General features: G+C 38.4%; 1 protein-coding gene across 1 annotated transcript in view; it reads right to left on the reverse strand.

Annotated features, from left to right (window-relative positions):
* Positions 1-21280, reverse strand: part of LOC306924797 (neuronal acetylcholine receptor subunit beta-2-like) — a 48908-nt gene that overhangs the window by 7368 nt on the left and 20260 nt on the right. Inside the window, exon 2 of the mRNA XM_079503445.1 lies at positions 196-341. Within this exon, the coding sequence (XP_079359571.1) occupies positions 196-341 (146 nt within the window). The remainder of the gene's footprint in view (positions 1-195; positions 342-21280) is intronic.

Here is a 21280-nt window from a genome sequence, read left to right on the forward strand (position 1 = left end):
TCAGAACATCTATAGGGGTGCAGGAGCGTCCAAAGAAAGTTCTGAGACTGCCCATCCAAAGTTCTGAATGATGTAATTTTGTAGTTACATAACCTACAGTAACCTGTGCAAAGAAAGTTTGGATGTTCGGGCGGAGCATGCAACCCTCTTTAATCAAAGCATGTGTCATACAGTAATGCATGTGTGTGTTCTCACCACACTGATAAGCTGCGCCAGGGACACCTGAATATGGATGGTGACCTGCTGGCTCTTGTTGACGGCAGGTCTGATGAGTTTGTTGTAGCGCTCTGGAGACAACAGGTGGTTCACCAGCTTCTCTTCCACCTCTGCACTCAAGGCAGCTGCATGCGCGCACACACACACACACACACACACACACACACACACACACACACACACACACACACACACACACACACACACACACACACACACACACACACACACAGAGAGAGAGAGAGAGAGACATACAGTAAGCATCTAAAAACGAAATACACCCACATAAATAAAATTGCCGAATTGTAGCTCTGCTATATTATCGCCAAATGTTCTCCTTTTATGACATGCCCAGCCCCAGAACAGGAATGCTATGCATCATGTGTGGTTATGTAACTCAGCCACATCTGAGTTCTCCATCACTACTGCTGTTGCTTGGCACAGTTGCAGAGAAACATTTGGAGTTCTGAAAATCGCTCTGACCATCTCTGATTGATCACAGCACTATGAATGTATAGAAACATACTCAGTACACATGCACACTCGCACACACTCCTGCATACTCACAGACAAACACACAAAGTCAGTCAGTGTGTAGTGACCCGATGTTTAAATGTCGTGCTGCAAGAACATTTCCCACCCATTTGGTGTGTGTGTGTGTGTGTGTGTGTGTGTGAAACATATGGTTCATATGGCAATCAAATTAGCAATGACATAAACACACATGCACACAAATTAAATCCTGTTTCCTCCCACGGACCACAGTACTTCTTTCACTTAGGCTATATGTAATCCACCCATAACCTGTCATGTGTGCTATATGTCCCTAAACATACATCTGTTTTAGGGTCTTCTATCCATGCTGTAACACATTTTGCTAGTGGTGACTGAAGTTTTGTGGATTTGATGTATACAATGTTTCAGTACAACCAACTGAGCATTACACACATTACCTTTGTTGTTATAGAAATATCACAGAAAGGAAACATGACCAGCTCTTCTCTTGTTTAAAGTAAGGCTATAGGCTGGTTTTCTTTCTCCTTTTATCATGAAATTTACAATATTTTAAAATTGTACATTTCTGAAATATATTTCTTAACTTGTGTAGGTGATCTGTTGTCTGTGTGTTGTATCTGTTTTGTTGCGACCATAGGTCGCATTTACTATGAAAACCTGAATTTCCGTCATGACTCCATATATGTTCACGCCTCGTGACATCACACCTCCATATATGGTCACGCCTCCTGACATCACACCTCCATATATGGTCACGCCTTGTGACATGCCTCGTGACACGTCACACCACCATATATGGCCATCTCCATATATGAAGATCACGACACTGACCTCATCTAACCCTGGATAACCATACATGGAGAAGACTGGATCAGATTCATCACCTATATGGAGCCGGCCAGCAGCTCTATACATCTGACCTCAAACCCTTAGATCTCCATATATGGAGCTGACCTGTTCTTACATTCCATATGTTGATCCCTCCCCACCCGTCCTTCCTGTTCTGCAAGTGCTAATGGGGATAGTAATACAAAATAAAGTTATAAAAGTAAAGTTATATTATCTCCCTTACATTCTTGGGCCTTTAAGCATAAATTGGCCAATAAATAACCCAAGCATAAATTACCCAGACATTTGGGGTTGTACATTTTGGCATGAGGGTTGGGTGTTTTCTAGAGTTGGGTTATGATTGCGACCGAAGGTATAGAATCGTGCATTTCCTGTCAGTGTGTGTGTTTGTTGGTCGGGGTGAGAGAGCACGTGACATCATCAGGGATGGAGCACGTGACATCACATGACATCATCAGGGATGGAGATCCCTGATGTCATCAATATTGGCCAGCAACTCTACATCTCAAACCCTTAGATCTCCATATTTGGAGCTGACCTGTTCTGACATTCCATATGTTGGTCCTTGTCTCCCTTTTGACTGATACCTGTCCATTTAAACTCTAGACGGGCCTGCCCCAAAGTTATTAGTGCGGCCGCGCCCGGCAGCCGTCGAAAACTAGAGTTCTTAACAGGCCTGAAAATGTACCCATGCCAAAGCGCCAGCCCTCACTCAGCAGTCTGCTGTCACCCAGGCGGATGCGTGCACGTGACCTCGCCATTTAGGGCGACGTTGCTTCTCACCCTCAGGCGTCTTACTGGTTTCATAGAGAAACTACAGTATCTGGTTTCCACTCCCAAAGCTTTAGTCAAAGAATGAGGGAATTCCTCCATACAAATTTCCAAGTGGAAACAAAGACAAGTGCAATATGACGTAAACAAACCCTGAGGGTGAGTGTGCTAAGAGGGTTATAAGACATAGATCTCTGTCTAAAATGTGGGTGGTACTATATGATACACGCACGCACAAAGAGTCCAGTAACACACTCCACAGTATGGAGACAAAAATGAGATTAGTATAATAAAGGGATTATGTTCTATTATAATGCTTGCGTATCTAAACTACACTCTTTCAAGGGAAATCGCTTGGATTCATGAATTTAAAGAACGAATGGGATGAGCCAAGGAATGATCCTCATGAGCCAGGATAACTCATTAGGCCATCATGATCCTATATGCAAAATCTATGTAAAGCGCCTTGGATAAAGGCGCTATTTACCATTTACCATTCATAGGATCATACCAGGGCCAGGCCACATGAAGAGTAGCTTTATCTTAACACCCTTTTTGTTTCAGTTAGAGCAACTGTACCTGAATGTATTAGTAAAGATCCATATATCAGCATTAGCTAACTTAGCTAACTAACTTAATCACAAACAGTGCTTTCTCTGATTTGTAAGGAATAAATAAATAAATGACCTTATATTCCTGTAAAACTGTAAAGCAGCAGTGCACTAAAAGACTATAAAACCAGTACAACATTTATAGCATTGTTCCAAAGACAGGGTCAGGTAGCATTGAAAATGAAATGCGATCTGAATTGCAATATGCTATACAGTATGGATTGTTAATAGCGCTGATAGTAAGTGCTCTAAAGATAAATGTAAAGTCAAATTAGATGTGCGTGAATGCGTAACAGCAGAAACAGAGCATTAAAGAAAACAAGACCAGACCAGCACATATCATCTCTCTCTCTCTCTCTCTCTCTCTCTCACACACACACACACACACACACACACACACACACACACACACACACACACACACACACACACACACACACACACACACACACACACACACACACACTACCTCCATCCGCCTCACTGCACTCTCCCCATCTCAATAATTCATCGCCGTTAAAATAAAAATGCCATCATCTCACATGCACGGAAGCTCCGACACAATCAAAGGTTATTCTCTTGCTTGTTTTTAGAAAATTCAAACTAAAGTTTTTTTCCCACAAGCGCTGATTAAAACACTGATACTTCTGTTGGACACATGGTGGATGGCTGGACCGATGGGCCTGGTCACAAATGTAGAATACTAAAACGAAAATAAAATAAAAGGTTCCAAATTCTGCATTCCGTTTGTGGTTTCTCTATTTTCAGTGGTCGTGAGATCTAGAAAGTAAATTATTCAATGGCTTGCCATCTGGGTGGCCTTCCAGCGGCCAAAACAACAATTCAGGCTTCAGCTGTCATTGGCCTCACTCAGCAAACTATAGCTAGAAGCCAGCCAGCTTATGAAAGCCAAGTACCATCCATGTATATCCATGTCCAAATGGTCAAGTTCCAGCAACACGTATAACATGCATATTCATCACACTGTATCCACTGGTTGATAAAGTACCATCTTGGTTTTGGCATATTCAACTGGTGTATCATTGATTTAATTTTAGATGATAATATCCCTATTCAAAAGTAAAGGACCAAAAAAAAGATTATTAAAGCTCGCCATTTCAGAGTATATTATGAATTTTCATTTTTCTGTTTAAAAAAAATGTAGATAGCCAATTATTTTTCTTCTCAAATTAGTCATTATATCAATTCCCATATTCTCACACATTTCTGCACGTCTTGTCTCTGCTGATTTTACTGGCTCACCTGCCAGCTAGGAGAGTACCTGCCAGTATGTAGAACCTTCGTCATACGACAAAGAATAAATTGGGCTGAAAACGGTTTCGCTGAAAGGTGGTTCACCTAGTGCACCTTACAAGCCCTGCTTATTAGTATTTAGTGTTATTAACAAATAATAAGGCTTTATTATTTTATCATTACCGGTAAGACTAATTACTACTAATAATAGCATCATAAACGCATCATAAATAGTTAACTCATTATTGGTGCCAGTTGGGTAAGGACATGATGTGTATGAGTTAGATAGTGAACTGTAAACACTGCAATCCTCTTCTATTAATAAGATTTGGGTGATAGCATACTGAAAGACGATATCTGTGAGAACAGGTATACTTCATCTATTTGTTCAAAACATGTGCTCCTACGTTGTACGATACTACACCCGGAACTCTGGACTAAAGAGAGGAGATTCCTGGATATAACAAAAAACATTGGCAGAAATTGGCACGCTACTTATATATAGTCCTACATACCTACACCTAGAAACCCCATTCAAACTTTAAAATGTTCATCTTATGGTGGACATGTTTGCCTGAAAAGGAATCTTTGAAATGTTTGGAGTTTTAGAAATATAGTGCTTTCAAATTTGAGAAATGTATAATGGGGCTCAATGGCAGATATGGGCACGTCAAAAAGTCACTTTCACCTAGAAACTCCATTCAACTTTTTATAATTCAGCTGACTAAGGACTTGGAGACACATGCTGGAACTTTTTACTATGAATTGTTTTGTAGTTTCGGAGTTATTCTTCTTTTCAAATTCTCAAAAATGATGAAAAACGGCGTGCCGTCCGAAAACGAGGATTTGAAAAAAAGACGAAAATCCTCAAAAATGATGAAAAACGGCCCATCGTCTCGGAGTGATTTTCGTCTTTTTTTTAAAACCTCAAAAATGATGAAAAACGGCATGCTATAGTATGCCGTCCGATATGGGCTATAGCCCATGGTCAAAAATGGTGAAAAACGAGGATTTGAAAAAAAGACGAAAATCACTCCGAGACCATGGGATATAGCCCATCGTCTCGGAGTGATTTTCGTCTTTTTTTCAAATCCTCTAAAATGATGAAAAACGACATACTATAGTCCATGGTATCGGACGGCATACTATAGTATGTAGTTTTTCGTGATTTTGGATGATTCGAAAAAAAGATGAAAATCACGAAATAGGCCTGCTATAGTTCATGGTTTCGGACAGCATACTATAGTATGCAATCTTTTCATGATTTTGGGGCCCTATGTCAGAGCGAGGACTTGAACCTGTGGCCTCCTGATTCCAAGGCAGGCTCTGTACCCAGTGATCCACTGTGCTTGCTGTGTATTTTATTTTTGTATAAATGTTGTTACTCAAAGGGCAAGGCAAACTGTGTTGTGGCAGGTAGCAAGTGGCTCAGTGACTTAGCACACTGACTACATGATCTGGAGGTTGTGGGATTTTCGTCTTTTTTTCAAATCCTCAAAAATGATGAAAAACGGCATACTATAGTCCATGGTTTCGGAAGGCACACTATAGTATGTCGTTTTTTGTGATTTTGGAGCCTTATGTCAGAGCGTGGACTTGAACCTGTGGTCTCCTGATTACAAGGCAGGCTCTGTACCCAGTGACCAACTGTGCTTGCTGTGTACAAATAGCAAAAAAGATAATGATATAAGAGCCAGAGACTTGTTTCCATTGTGGTTCATAAGCATTCAAACCTCTAGAGATAAACAACAGCACAAGAAACAATAGACAAATCTCCTGTTATTTTATTTTTTGTATTTTATTTTTGTATAAATGTTGTTACTCAAAGGGAAAGGCAAACTGTGTTGTGGCAGGTAGCAAGTGGCTCAGTGACTTAGCACACTGTCTACATGATCTGGAGGTTGTGGGTTCAAACCCCACTCAAATCTTTACTTGCCAAAATCTGCCATTGAGCCCCATTGTACATTTCTCAAATTTGAAAGCACTATATTTCTAAAACTATGAAACATTTCAAAGATTCCTTTTCAGGCAAACATGTCCACCGTAAGATGAACGTAAATAGGTTTGAATGGGGTTTCTAGGTGTAAGTATGTAGGACTAGTAGCATGCCAAAGTTTGTGCTATTGCCATTGAGAATGCATTGGGCGTTTAAGTTAAATAACTCAGAAACTACAAATAATTTCAAAGTAAAAAGTTCCAGCATGTGTCTCCACAGTAAGCTGAATTATAAAAAGTGTGAATAGAGTTTCTAGGTGAAAGTGCTTTTTTGACGTGCCAATATCTGCCATTGAGCCCCATTGTAAATTTCTCAAATTTGAAAGCACTATATTTCTAAAACTATGAAACATTTTAAAGATTCCTTTTCAGGCAAACATGTCCACCGTAAGATGAACCTAAATAGGTTTGAATGGGGTTTCTAGGTGTAAGTATGTAGGACTAGTAGCATGCCAAAGTTTTTGCTATTGCCATTGAGAATGCATTGGGCGTTTATATAACTCAGAAACTACAAAACATTTCAAAGTAAAAGGTTCCAGCATGTGTCTCCACAGTAAGCTGAATTATAAAAAGTGTGAATGGAGTTTCTAGGTGAAAGTGCTTTTTTGACGTGCCAATTTTTTTCAAGTCCTCAAAAATGATGAAAAACGGCATGCTATAGTATGCCGTCCGATATGGGCTATAGCCCATGGTCAAAAATGATGAAAAACGAGGATTTGAAAAAAAGACGAAAATCACTCCAAGACCATGGGCTATAGCCCATCGTCTCAGAGTGATTTTCGTCTTTTTTTTAAATCCTCAAAAATGATGAAAAACGGCATGCTATAGTATGCCGTCCGATATGGGCTATAGCCCATGGTCAAAAATGGTGAAAAACAAGGATTTGAAAAAAAGACGAAAATCACTCCGAGACCATGGGCTATAGCCCATCGTCTCGGAGAGATTTTCGTATTTTTTTCAAATCCTCTAAAATGATGAAAAACGACATACTATAGTCCATGGTATCGGTCGGCATACTATAGCATGTAGTTTTTCGTGATTTTGGATGATTCGAAAAAAAGATGAAAATCACGAAATAGACCTGCTATAGTTCATGGTTTCGGACAGCATACTATAGCATGCAATTTTTTCATGATTTTGGGGCCCTATGTTAGAGCGAGGACTTGAACCTGTGGCCTCCTGATTACAAGGCAGGCTCTGTACCCAGTGATCCACTGTGCTTGCTGTGTATTTTATTTTTGTATAAATGTTGTTACTCAAAGGGCAAGGCAAACTGTTGTGGCAGGTAGCAAGTGGCTCAGTGACTTAGCACACTGACTACATGATCTGGAGGTTGTGGGATTTTCGTCTTTTTTTCAAATCCTCAAAAATGATGAAAAACGGCATACTATATAGTCCATGGTTTCGGACGGCACACTATAGTATGTCGTTTTTTGTGATTTTGGAGGATTTGAAAAAAAAGATGAAAATCACGAGAAAAAAGAAACACGACATACTATAGTCCATGGTATCGGACGGCATACTATAGAAAGTAGTTTTTCGTGATTTTGGGGCCCTATGTCAAAGCGAGGACTTGAACCTGTGGTCTCCTGATTACAAGGCAGGCTCTGTACCCAGTGACCAACTGTGCTTGCTGTGTACAAATAGCAAAAAAGATAATGATATAAGAGCCAGAGACTTGTTTCCATTGTGGTTCATAAGCATTCAAACCTCTAGAGATAAACAACAGCACAAGAAACAATAGACAAATCACCTGTTATTTTATTTTTTGTATTTTATTTTTGTATAAATGTGGTTACACAAAGGGAAAGGCAAACTGTGTTGTGGCAGGTAGCAAGTGGCTCAGTGACTTAGCACACTGACTACATGATCTGGAGGTTGTGGGTTCAAACCCCACTCAAATCTTTACTTGCCAAAATCTGCCATTGAGCCCCATTGTACATTTCTCAAATTTGAAAGCACTATATTTCTAAAACTATGAAACATTTCAAAGATTCCTTTTCAGGCAAACATGTCCACCGTAAGATGAACCTAAATAGGTTTGAATGGGGTTTCTAGGTGTAAGTATGTAGGACTAGTAGCATGCCAAAGTTTGTGCTATTGCCATTGAGAATGCATTGGGCGTTTAAGTTAAATAACTCAGAAACTACAAAACATTTCAAAGTAAAGAGTTCCAGCATGTGTCTCCACAGTAAGCTGAATTATAAAAAGTGTGAATGGAGTTTCTAGGTGAAAGTGCTTTTTTGACGTGCCAATATCTGCCATTGAGCCCCATTGTAAATTTCTCAAATTTGAAAGCACTATATTTCTAAAACTATGAAACATTTCAAAGATTCCTTTTCAGGCAAACATGTCCACCGTAAGATGAACCTAAATAGGTTTGAATGGGGTTTCTAGGTGTAAGTATGTAGGACTAGTAGCATGCCAAAGTTTGTGCTATTGCCATTGAGAATGCATTGGGCGTTTAAGTTAAATAACTCAGAAACTACAAATCATTTCAAAGTAAAAAGTTCCAGCATGTGTCTCCACACTAAGCTGAATTATAAAAAGTGTGAATAGAGTTTCTAGGTGAAAGTGCTTTTTTGACGTGCCAATATCTGCCATTGAGCCCGATTGTAAATTTCTCAAATTTGAAAGCACTATATTTCTAAAACTATGAAACATTTAAAAGATTCCTTTTCAGGAAAACATGTCCACCGTAAGATGAACCTAAATAGGATTTAATGGGGTTTCTAGGTGTAAGTATGTAGGACTAGTAGCATGCCAAAGTTTGTGCTATTGCCATTGAGAATGCATTGGGCGTTTATATAACTCAGAAACTACAAAACATTTCAAAGTAAAAGGTTCCAGCATGTGTCTCCACAGTAAGCTGAATTATAAAAAGTGTGAATGGAGTTTCTAGGTGAAAGTGCTTTTTTGACGTGCCAATTTTTTTCAAGTCCTCAAAAATGATGAAAAACGGCATGCTATAATATGCCGTCCGATATGGGCTATAGCCCATGGTCAAAAATGATGAAAAACGAGGATTTGAAAAAAAGACGAAAATCACTCCAAGACCATGGGCTATAGCCCATCGTCTCGGAGTGATTTTGTCTTTTTTTCAAATCCTCAAAAATGATGAAAAACGGCATGCTATAGTATGCCGTCCGATATGGGCTATAGCCCATGGTCAAAATGGTGAAAAACAAGGATTTGAAAAAAAGACGAAAATCACCCCGAGACCATGGGCTATAGCCCATCGTCTCGGAGAGATTTTCGTCTTTTTTTCAAATCCTCTAAAATGATGAAAAACGACATACTATAGTCCATGGTATCGGTCGGCATACTATAGCATGTAGTTTTTCGTGATTTTGGATGATTCGAAAAAAAGATGAAAATCACGAAATAGACCTTCTATAGTTCATGGTTTCGGACAGCATCCTATAGTATGCAATTTTTTCATGATTTTGGGGCCCTATGTGAGAGCGAGGACTTGAACCTGTGGCCTCCTGATTACAAGGCAGGCTCTGTACCCAGTGAGCCACTGTGCTTGCTGTGTACAAAAAGCAAAAAAGATAATGATATAAGAGCCAGAGACTTGTTTCCATTGTGGTTCATAAGCATTCAAACCTCTAGAGATAAACAACAGCACAAGAAACAATAGACAAATCTCCTGTTATTTTATTTTTTGTATTTTATTTTTGTATAAATGTTGTTACTCAAAGGGCAAGGCAAACTGTGTTGGGCCAGGTAGCAAGTGGGTCAGTGACTTAGCACACTGACTACATGATCTGGAGGTTGTGGGTTCAAACCCCACTCAAATCTTTACTTGCCAAAATCTGCCATTGAGCCCCATTGTAAATTTCTCAAATTTGAAAGCACTATATTTCTAAAACTATGAAACATTTCAAAGATTCCTTTTCAGGCAAACATGTCCACCGTAAGATGAACCTAAATAGGTTTGAATGGGGTTTCTAGGTGTAAGTATGTAGGACTAGTAGCATGCCAAAGTTTGTGCTATTGCCATTGAGAATGCATTGGGCGTTTAAGTTAAATAACTCAGAAACTACAAATCATTTCAAAGTAAAAAGTTCCAGCATGTGTCTCCACACTAAGCTGAATTATAAAAAGTGTGAATAGAGTTTCTAGGTGAAAGTGCTTTTTTGACGTGCCAATATCTGCCATTGAGCCCCATTGTAAATTTCTCAAATTTGAAAGCACTATATTTCTAAAACTATGAAACATTTCAAAGATTCCTTTTCAGGCAAACATGTCCACCGTAAGATGAACCTAAATAGGATTTAATGGGGTTTCTAGGTGTAAGTATGTAGGACTAGTAGCATGCCAAAGTTTGTGCTATTGCCATTGAGAATGCATTGGGCGTTTAAGTTAAATAACTCAGAAACTACAAAACATTTCAAAGTAAAAAGTTCCAGCATGTGTCTCCACAGTAAGCTGAATTATAAAAAGTGTGAATGGAGTTTCTAGGTGAAAGTGCTTTTTTGACGTGTCAATATCTGCCATTGAGCCCCATTGTAAATTTCTCAAATTTGAAAGCACTATATTTCTAAAACTATGAAACATTTCAAAGATTCCTTTTCAGGCAAACATGTCCACCGTAAGATGAACCTAAATAGGATTTAATGGGGTTTCTAGGTGTACGTATGTAGGACTAGTAGCATGCTGAAATGATGAAAAACGAGGATTTGAAAAAAAGACGAAAATCACTCCGAGACCATGGGCTATAGCCCATCGTCTCGGAGTGATTTTGTCTTTTTTTCAAATCCTCAAAAATGATGAAAAACGGCATGCTATAGTATGCCGTCCGATATGGGCTATAGCCCATGGTCAAAAATGGTGAAAAACGAGGATTTGAAAAAAAGACGAAAATCACTCCGAGACCATGGGCTATAGCCCATCGTCTCGGAGTGATTTTGTCTTTTTTTCAAATCCTCAAAAATTATGAAAAACGGCATGCTATAGTATGCCGTCCGATATGGGCTATAGCCCATGGTCAAAAATGGTGAAAAACGAGGATTTGAAAAAAAGACGAAAATCACTCCGAGACCATGGGCTATAGCCCATCGTCTCGGAGTGATTTTGTCTTTTTTTCAAATCCTCAAAAATTATGAAAAACGGCATGCTATAGTATGCCGTCCGATATGGGCTATAGCCCATGGTCAAAAATGGTGAAAAACGAGGATTTGAAAAAAAGACGAAAATCACTCCGAGACATGGGCTATAGCCCATCGTCTCGGAGTGATTTTGTCTTTTTTTCAAATCCTCTAAAATGATGAAAAACGGCATGCTATAGTATGCCGTCCGATATGGGCTATAGCCCATGGTAAAAAATTGTGAAAAACGAGGATTTGAAAAAAAGACGAAAATCACTCCGAGACCATGGGCTATAGCCCATCGTCTCGGAGTGATTTTGTCTTTTTTTCAAATACTCAAAAATGATGAAAAACGGCATGCTATAGTATGCCGTCCGATATGGGCTATAGCCCATGGTCAAAAATGATGAAAAACGAGGATTTGAAAAAAAGACGAAAATCACTCCGAGACCATGGGCTATAGCCCATCGTCTCGGAGTGATTTTCGTCTTTTTTTCAAATCCTCTAAAATGATGAAAAACGACATACTATAGTCCATGGTATCGGTCGGCATACTATAGCATGTAGTTTTTCGTGATTTTGGATGATTAAAAAAAAAGATGAAAATCACAAAATAGACCTGCTATAGTTCATGGTTTCGGACAGTATACTATAGTATGCAATCTTTTCATGATTTTGGGGCCCTATGTCAGAGCGAGGACTTGAACCTGCTGCCTCCTGATTACAAGGCAGGCTCTGTACCCAGTGAACCACAGTGCTTGCTGTGTACAAAAAGCAAAAAAGATAATGATATAAGAGCCAGAGACTTGTTTCCATTGTGGTTCATAAGCATTCAAACCTCTAGAGATAAACAACAGCACAAGAAACAATAGACAAATCTCCTGTTATTTTATTTTTTGTATTTTATTTTTGTATAAATGTTGTTACTCAAAGGGCAAGGCAAACTGTGTTGGGCCAGGTAGCAAGTGGGTCAGTGACTTAGCACACTGACTACATGATCTGGAGGTTGTGGGTTCAAACCCCACTCAAATCTTTACTTGCCAAAATCTGCCATTGAGCCCCATTGTAAATTTCTCAAATTTGAAAGCACTATATTTCTAAAACTATGAAACATTTCAAAGATTCCTTTTCAGGCAAACATGTCCACCGTAAGATGAACCTAAATAGGTTTGAATGGGGTTTCTAGGTGTAAGTATGTAGGACTAGTAGCATGCCAAAGTTTGTGCTATTGCCATTGAGAATGCATTGGGCGTTTAAGTTAAATAACTCAGAAACTACAAATCATTTCAAAGTAAAAAGTTCCAGCATGTGTCTCCACACTAAGCTGAATTATAAAAAGTGTGAATAGAGTTTCTAGGTGAAAGTGCTTTTTTGACGTGCCAATATCTGCCATTGAGCCCCATTGTAAATTTCTCAAATTTGAAAGCACTATATTTCTAAAACTATGAAACATTTCAAAGATTCCTTTTCAGGCAAACATGTCCACCGTAAGATGAACCTAAATAGGATTTAATGGGGTTTCTAGGTGTAAGTATGTAGGACTAGTAGCATGCCAAAGTTTGTGCTATTGCCATTGAGAATGCATTGGGCGTTTAAGTTAAATAACTCAGAAACTACAAAACATTTCAAAGTAAAAAGTTCCAGCATGTGTCTCCACAGTAAGCTGAATTATAAAAAGTGTGAATGGAGTTTCTAGGTGAAAGTGCTTTTTTGACGTGTCAATATCTGCCATTGAGCCCCATTGTAAATTTCTCAAATTTGAAAGCACTATATTTCTAAAACTATGAAACATTTCAAAGATTCCTTTTCAGGCAAACATGTCCACCGTAAGATGAACCTAAATAGGATTTAATGGGGTTTCTAGGTGTACGTATGTAGGACTAGTAGCATGCTGAAATGATGAAAAACGAGGATTTGAAAAAAAGACGAAAATCACTCCGAGACCATGGGCTATAGCCCATCGTCTCGGAGTGATTTTGTCTTTTTTTCAAATCCTCAAAAATGATGAAAAACGGCATGCTATAGTATGCCGTCCGATATGGGCTATAGCCCATGGTCAAAAATGGTGAAAAACGAGGATTTGAAAAAAAGACGAAAATCACTCCGAGACCATGGGCTATAGCCCATCGTCTCGGAGTGATTTTGTCTTTTTTTCAAATCCTCAAAAATTATGAAAAACGGCATGCTATAGTATGCCGTCCGATATGGGCTATAGCCCATGGTCAAAAATGGTGAAAAACGAGGATTTGAAAAAAAGACGAAAATCACTCCGAGACATGGGCTATAACCCATCGTCTCGGAGTGATTTTGTCTTTTTTTCAAATCCTCTAAAATGATGAAAAACGGCATGCTATAGTATGCCGTCCGATATGGGCTATAGCCCATGGTCAAAAATGGTGAAAAACGAGGATTTGAAAAAAAGACGAAAATCACTCCGAGACCATGGGCTATAGCCCATCGTCTCGGAGTGATTTTGTCTTTTTTTCAAATCCTCTAAAATGATGAAAAACGACATACTATAGTCCATGGTATCGGTCGGCATACTATAGCATGTAGTTTTTCGTGATTTTGGATGATTAAAAAAAAAGATGAAAATCACGAAATAGACCTGCTATAGTTCATGGTTTCGGACAGCATACTATAGTATGCAATTTTTTCATGATTTTGGGGCCCTATGTCAGAGCGAGGACTTGAACCTGCTGCCTCCTGATTACAAGGCAGGCTCTGTACCCAGTGAACCACAGTGCTTGCTGTGTACAAAAAGCAAAAAAGATAATGATATAAGAGCCAGAGACTTGTTTCCATTGTGGTTCATAAGCATTCAAACCTCTAGAGATAAACAACAGCACAAGAAACAATAGACAAATCTCCTGTTATTTTATTTTTTGTATTTTATTTTTGTATAAATGTTGTTACTCAAAGGGCAAGGCAAACTGTGTTGGGGCAGTTAGCAAGTGGGTCAGTGACTTAGCACACTGACTACATGATCTGGAGGTTGTGGGTTCAAACCCCACTCAAATCTTTACTTGCCAAAATCTGCCATTGAGCCCCATTTGAAAGCACTATATTTCTAAAACTATGAAACATTTCAAAGATTCCTTTTCAGGCAAACATGTCCACCGTAAGATGAACCTAAATAGGTTTGAATGGGGTTTCTAGGTGTAAGTATGTAGGACTAGTAGCATGCCAAAGTTTGTGCTATTGCCATTGAGAATGCATTGGGCGTTTAAGTTAAATAACTCAGAAACTACAAATCATTTCAAAGTAAAAAGTTCCAGCATGTGTCTCCACAGTAAGCTGAATTATAAAAAGTGTGAATAGAGTTTCTAGGTGAAAGTGCTTTTTTGACGTGCCAATATCTGCCATTGAGCCCCATTGTAAATTTCTCAAATTTGAAAGCACTATATTTCTAAAACTATGAAACATTTCAAAGATTCCTTTTCAGGCAAACATGTCCACCGTAAGATGAACCTAAAAAGGATTTAATGGGGTTTCTAGGTGTAAGTATGTAGGACTAGTAGCATGCCAAAGTTTGTGCTATTGCCATTGAGAATGCATTGGGCGTTTAAGTTAAATAACTCAGAAACTACAAAACATTTCAAAGTAAAAAGTTCCAGCATGTGTCTCCACAGTAAGCTGAATTATAAAAAGTGTGAATGGAGTTTCTAGGTGAAAGTGCTTTTTTGACGTGCCAATTTTGTTCAAGTCCTCAAAAATGATGAAATCCAGCATGCTATAGTATGCCGTCCGATATGGGCTATAGCCCATGGTCAAAAATGATGAAAAACGAGGATTTGAAAAAAAGACCAAAATCACTCCGAGACCATGGGCTATAGCCCATCGTCTCTTAGTGATTTTGTCTTTTTTTCAAATCCTCAAAAATGATGAAAAACGGCATGCTATAGTATGCCGTCCGATATGGGCTATAGCCCATGGTCAAAAATGATGAAAAACGAGGATTAGAAAAAAAGACGAAAATCACTCCGAGACCATGGGCTATAGCCCATTGTCTCAGAGTGATTTTCGTCTTTTTTTCAAATCCTCAAAAATGATGAAAAACGGCATACTATAGTCCATGGTTTCGGACGGCACACTATAGTATTTCGTTTTTTGTGATTTTGGAGGATTTGAAAAAAAAGATGAAAATCACGAGAAAAAAGAAACACGACATACTATAGTCCATGGTATCGGACGGTATACTATAGAATGTAGTTTTTCGTGATTTTGGGGCCCTATGTCAGAGCGAGGACTTGAACCTGTGGCCTCCTGATTACAAGGCAGGCTCTGTACCCAGTGACCAACTGTGCTTGCTGTGTACAAAAAGCAAAAAAGATAATGATATAAGAGCCAGAGACTTGTTTCCATTGTGGTTCATAAGCATTCAAACCTCTAGAGATAAACAACAGCACAAGAAACAATAGACAAATCTCCTGTTATTTTATTTTTTCTATTTTATTTTTGTATAAATGTTGTTACTCAAAGGGCAAGGCAAACTGTGTTGTGGCAGGTAGCAAGTGGCTCAGTGACTTAGCACACTGACTACATGATCTGGAGGTTGTGGGTTCAAACCCCACTCAAATCTTTACTTGCCAAAATCTGCCATTGAGCCCCATTGTAAATTTCTCAAATTTGAAAGCACTATATTTCTAAAACTATGAAACATTCCAAAGATTCCTTTTCAGGCAAACATGTCCACCGTAAGATGAACCTAAATAGGTTTGAATGGGGTTTCTAGGTGTAAGTATGTAGGACTAGTAGCATGCCAAAGTTTGTGCTATTGCCATTGAGAATGCATTGGGCGTTTAAGTTAAATAACTCAGAAACTACAAATCATTTCAAAGTAAAAAGTTCCAGCATGTGTCTCCACAGTAAGCTGAATTATAAAAAGTGTGAATAGAGTTTCTAGGTGAAAGTGCTTTTTTGACGTGCCAATATCTGCCATTGAGCCCCATTGTAAATTTTTCAAATTTGAAAGCACTATATTTCTAAAACTATGAAACATTTCAAAGATTCCTTTTCAGGCAAACATGTCCACCGTAAGATGAACCTAAATAGGTTTGAATGGGGTTTCTAGGTGTAAGTATGTAGGACTAGTAGCATGCCAAAGTTTGTGCTATTGCCATTGAGAATGCATTGGGCGTTTAAGTTAAATAACTCAGAAACTACAAATCATTTCAAAGTAAAAAGTTCCAGCATGTGTCTCCACAGTAAGCTGAATTATAAAAAGTGTGAATAGAGTTTCTAGGTGAAAGTGCTTTTTTGACGTGCCAATATCTGCCATTGAGCCCCATTGTAAATTTTTCAAATTTGAAAGAACTATATTTCTAAAACTATGAAACATTTCAAAGATTCCTTTTCAGGCAAACATGTCCACCGTAAGATGAACCTAAATAGGATTTAATGGGGTTTCTAGGTGTAAGTATGTAGGACTAGTAGCATGCCAAAGTTTGTGCTATTGCCATTGAGAATGCATTGGGCGTTTAAGTTAAATAACTCAGAAACTACAAAACATTTCAAAGTAAAAAGTTCCAGCATGTGTCTCCACAGTAAGCTGAATTATAAAAAGTGTGAATGGAGTTTCTAGGTGAAAGTGCTTTTTTGACGTGCCAATTTTGTTCAAGTCCTCAAAAATGATGAAATCCAGCATGCTATAGTATGCCGTCCGATATGGGCTATAGCCCATGGTCAAAAATGATGAAAAACGAGGATTTGAAAAAAAGACCAAAATCACTCCGAGACCATGGGCTATAGCCCATCGTCTCTTAGTGATTTTGTCTTTTTTTCAAATCCTCAAAAATGATGAAAAACGGCATGCTATAGTATGCCGTCCGATATGGGCTATAGCCCATGGTCAAAAATGATGAAAAACGAGGATTAGAAAAAAAGACGAAAATCACTCCGAGACCATGGGCTATAGCCCATTGTCTCAGAGTGATTTTCGTCTTTTTTTCAAATCCTCAAAAATGATGAAAAACGGCATACTATAGTCCATGGTTTCGGACGGCACACTATAGTATTTCGTTTTTTGTGATTTTGGAGGATTTGAAAAAAAAGATGAAAATCACGAGAAAAAAGAAACACGACATACTATAGTCCATGGTATCGGACGGTATACTATAGAATGTAGTTTTTCGTGATTTTGGGGCCCTATGTCAGAGCGAGGACTTGAACCTGTGGCCTCCTGATTACAAGGCAGGCTCTGTACCCAGTGACCAACTGTGCTTGCTGTGTACAAAAAGCAAAAAAGATAATGATATAAGAGCCAGAGACTTGTTTCCATTGTGGTTCATAAGCATTCAAACCTCTAGAGATAAACAACAGCACAAGAAACAATAGACAAATCTCCTGTTATTTTATTTTTTCTATTTTATTTTTGTATAAATGTTGTTACTCAAAGGGCAAGGCAAACTGTGTTGTGGCAGGTAGCAAGTGGCTCAGTGACTTAGCACACTGACTACATGATCTGGAGGTTGTGGGTTCAAACCCCACTCAAATCTTTACTTGCCAAAATCTGCCATTGAGCCCCATTGTAAATTTCTCAAATTTGAAAGCACTATATTTCTAAAACTATGAAACATTCCAAAGATTCCTTTTCAGGCAAACATGTCCACCGTAAGATGAACCTAAATAGGTTTGAATGGGGTTTCTAGGTGTAAGTATGTAGGACTAGTAGCATGCCAAAGTTTGTGCTATTGCCATTGAGAATGCATTGGGCGTTTAAGTTAAATAACTCAGAAACTACAAATCATTTCAAAGTAAAAAGTTCCAGCATGTGTCTCCACAGTAAGCTGAATTATAAAAAGTGTGAATAGAGTTTCTAGGTGAAAGTGCTTTTTTGACGTGCCAATATCTGCCATTGAGCCCCATTGTAAATTTTTCAAATTTGAAAGCACTATATTTCTAAAACTATGAAACATTTCAAAGATTCCTTTTCAGGCAAACATGTCCACCGTAAGATGAACCTAAATAGGTTTGAATGGGGTTTCTAGGTGTAAGTATGTAGGACTAGTAGCATGCCAAAGTTTGTGCTATTGCCATTGAGAATGCATTGGGCGTTTAAGTTAAATAACTCAGAAACTACAAATCATTTCAAAGTAAAAAGTTCCAGCATGTGTCTCCACAGTAAGCTGAATTATAAAAAGTGTGAATAGAGTTTCTAGGTGAAAGTGCTTTTTTGACGTGCCAATATCTGCCATTGAGCCCCATTGTAAATTTTTCAAATTTGAAAGAACTATATTTCTAAAACTATGAAACATTTCAAAGATTCCTTTTCAGGCAAACATGTCCACCGTAAGATGAACCTAAATAGGATTTAATGGGGTTTCTAGGTGTAAGTATGTAGGACTAGTAGCATGCCAAAGTTTGTGCTATTGCCATTGAGAATGCATTGGGCGTTTAAGTTAAATAACTCAGAAACTACAAATCATTTCAAAGTAAAAAGTTCCAGCATGTGTCTCCACAGTAAGCTGAATTATAAAAAGTGTGAATAGAGTTTCTAGGTGAAAGTGCTTTTTTGACGTGCCAATATCTGCCATTGAGCCCCATTGTAAATTTCTCAAATTTGAAAGCACTATATTTCTAAAACTATGAAACATTTCAAAGATTCCTTTTCAGGCAAACATGTTCACCGTAAGATGAACCTAAATAGGTTTGAATGGGGTTTCTAGGTGTAAGTATGTAGGACTAGTAGCATGCCAAAGTTTGTGCTATTGCCATTGAGAATGCATTGGGCGTTTAAGTTAAATAACTCAGAAACTACAAATCATTTCAAAGTAAAAAGTTCCAGCATGTGTCTCCACAGTAAGCTGAATTATAAAAAGTGTGAATAGAGTTTCTAGGTGAAAGTGCTTTTTTGACGTGCCAATATCTGCCATTGAGCCCCATTGTAAATTTCTCAAATTTGAAAGCACTATATTTCTAAAACTATGAAACATTTCAAAGATTCCTTTTCAGGCAAACATGTCCACCGTAAGATGAACCTAAATAGGATTTAATGGGGTTTCTAGGTGTAAGTATGTAGGACTAGTAGCATGCCAACGTTTGTGCTATTGCCATTGAGAATGCATTGGGCGTTTAAGTTAAATAACTCAGAAACTACAAATCATTTCAAAGTAAAAAGTTCCAGCATGTGTCTCCACAGTAAGCTGAATTATAAAAAGTGTGAATAGAGTTTCTAGGTGAAAGTGCTTTTTTGACGTGCCAATATCTGCCATTGAGCCCCATTGTAAATTTCTCAAATTTGAAAGCACTATATTTCTAAAACTATGAAACATTTCAAAGATTCCTTTTCAGGCAAACATGTCCACCGTAAGATGAACCTAAATAGGATTTAATGGGGTTTCTAGGTGTAAGTATGTAGGACTAGTAGCATGCCAAAGTTTGTGCTATTGCCATTGAGAATGCATTGGGCGTTTAAGTTAAATAACTCAGAAACTACAAAACATTTCAAAGTAAAAAGTTCCAGCATGTGTCTCCACAGTAAGCTGAATTATAAAAAGTGTGAATGGAGTTTCTAGGTGAAAGTGCTTTTTTGACGTGCCAATTTTTTTCAAGTCCTCAAAAATGATGAAATCCAGCATGCTATAGTATGCCGTCCGATATGGGCTATAGCCCATGGTCAAAAATGATGAAAAACGAGGATTTGAAAAAAATACCAAAATCACTCCGAGACCATGGGCTATAGCCCATCGTCTCGGAGTGATTTTGTCTTTTTTTCAAATCCTCAAAAATGATGAAAAACGGCATGCTATAGTATGCCGTCCGATATGGGCTATAGCCCATGGTCAAAAATGGTGAAAAACGAGGATTTGAAAAAAAGACGAAAATCACTCCGAGACCATGGGCTATAGCCCATCGTCTCGGAGTGATTTTGTCTTTTTTTAAATCCTCAAAAATTATGAAAAACGGCATGCTATAGTATGCCGTCCGATATGGGCTATAGCCCATGGTCAAAAATGGTGAAAAACGAGGATTTGAAAAAAAGACGAAAATCACTCCGAGACCATGGGCTATAGCCCATCGTCTCGGAGTGATTTTGTCTTTTTTTCAAATCCTCAAAAATGATGAAAAACGGCATGCTATAGTATGCCGTCTGATATGGGCTATAGCCCATGGTCAAAAATGGTGAAAAACGAGGATTTGAAAAAAAGACGAAAATCACTCCGAGACCATGGGCTATAGCCCATCGTCTCGGAGTGATTTTGTCTTTTTTTCAAATCCTCAAAAATTATGAAAAACGGCATGCTATAGTATGCCGTCCGATATGGGCTATAGCCCATGGTCAAAAATGGTGAAAAACGAGGATTTGAAAAAAAGACGAAAATCACTCCGAGACCATGGGCTATAGCCCATCGTCTCGGAGTGATTTTGTCTTTTTTTCAAATCCTCAAAAATGATGAAAAACGGCATGCTATAGTATGCCGTCCGATATGGGCTATAGCCCATGGTCAAAAATGGTGAAAAACGAGGATTTGAAAAAAAGACGAAAATCACTCCGAGACCATGGGCTATAGCCCATCGTCTTGGAGTGATTTTGTCTTTTTTTCAAATCCTCAAAAATGATGAAAAACGGCATGCTATAGTATGCCGTCCGATATGGGCTATAGACCATGGTCAAAAATGATGAAAAACGAGGATTTGAAAAAAAGACGAAAATCACTCCGAGACCATGGGCTATAGCCCATCGTCTCGGAGTGATTTTCGTCTTTTTTTCAAATCCTCTAAAAGGATGAAAAACGACATACTATAGTCCATGGTATCGGTCGGCATACTATAGCATGTAGTTTTTCGTGATTTTGGATGATTAAAAAAAAAGATGAAAATCACGAAATAGACCTGCTATAGTTCATGGTTTCGGACAGCATACTATAGTATGCAATTTTTTCATGATTTTGGGGCCCTGTGTCAGAGCGAGGACTTGAACCTGCTGGCTCCTGATTACAAGGCAGGCTCTGTACCCAGTGAACCACAGTGCTT

The sequence above is a fragment of the Electrona antarctica genome (assembly GCF_951216825.1).
Source record: "Electrona antarctica genome assembly, chromosome: 1".
NCBI lineage: Eukaryota > Metazoa > Chordata > Actinopteri > Myctophiformes > Myctophidae > Electrona > Electrona antarctica.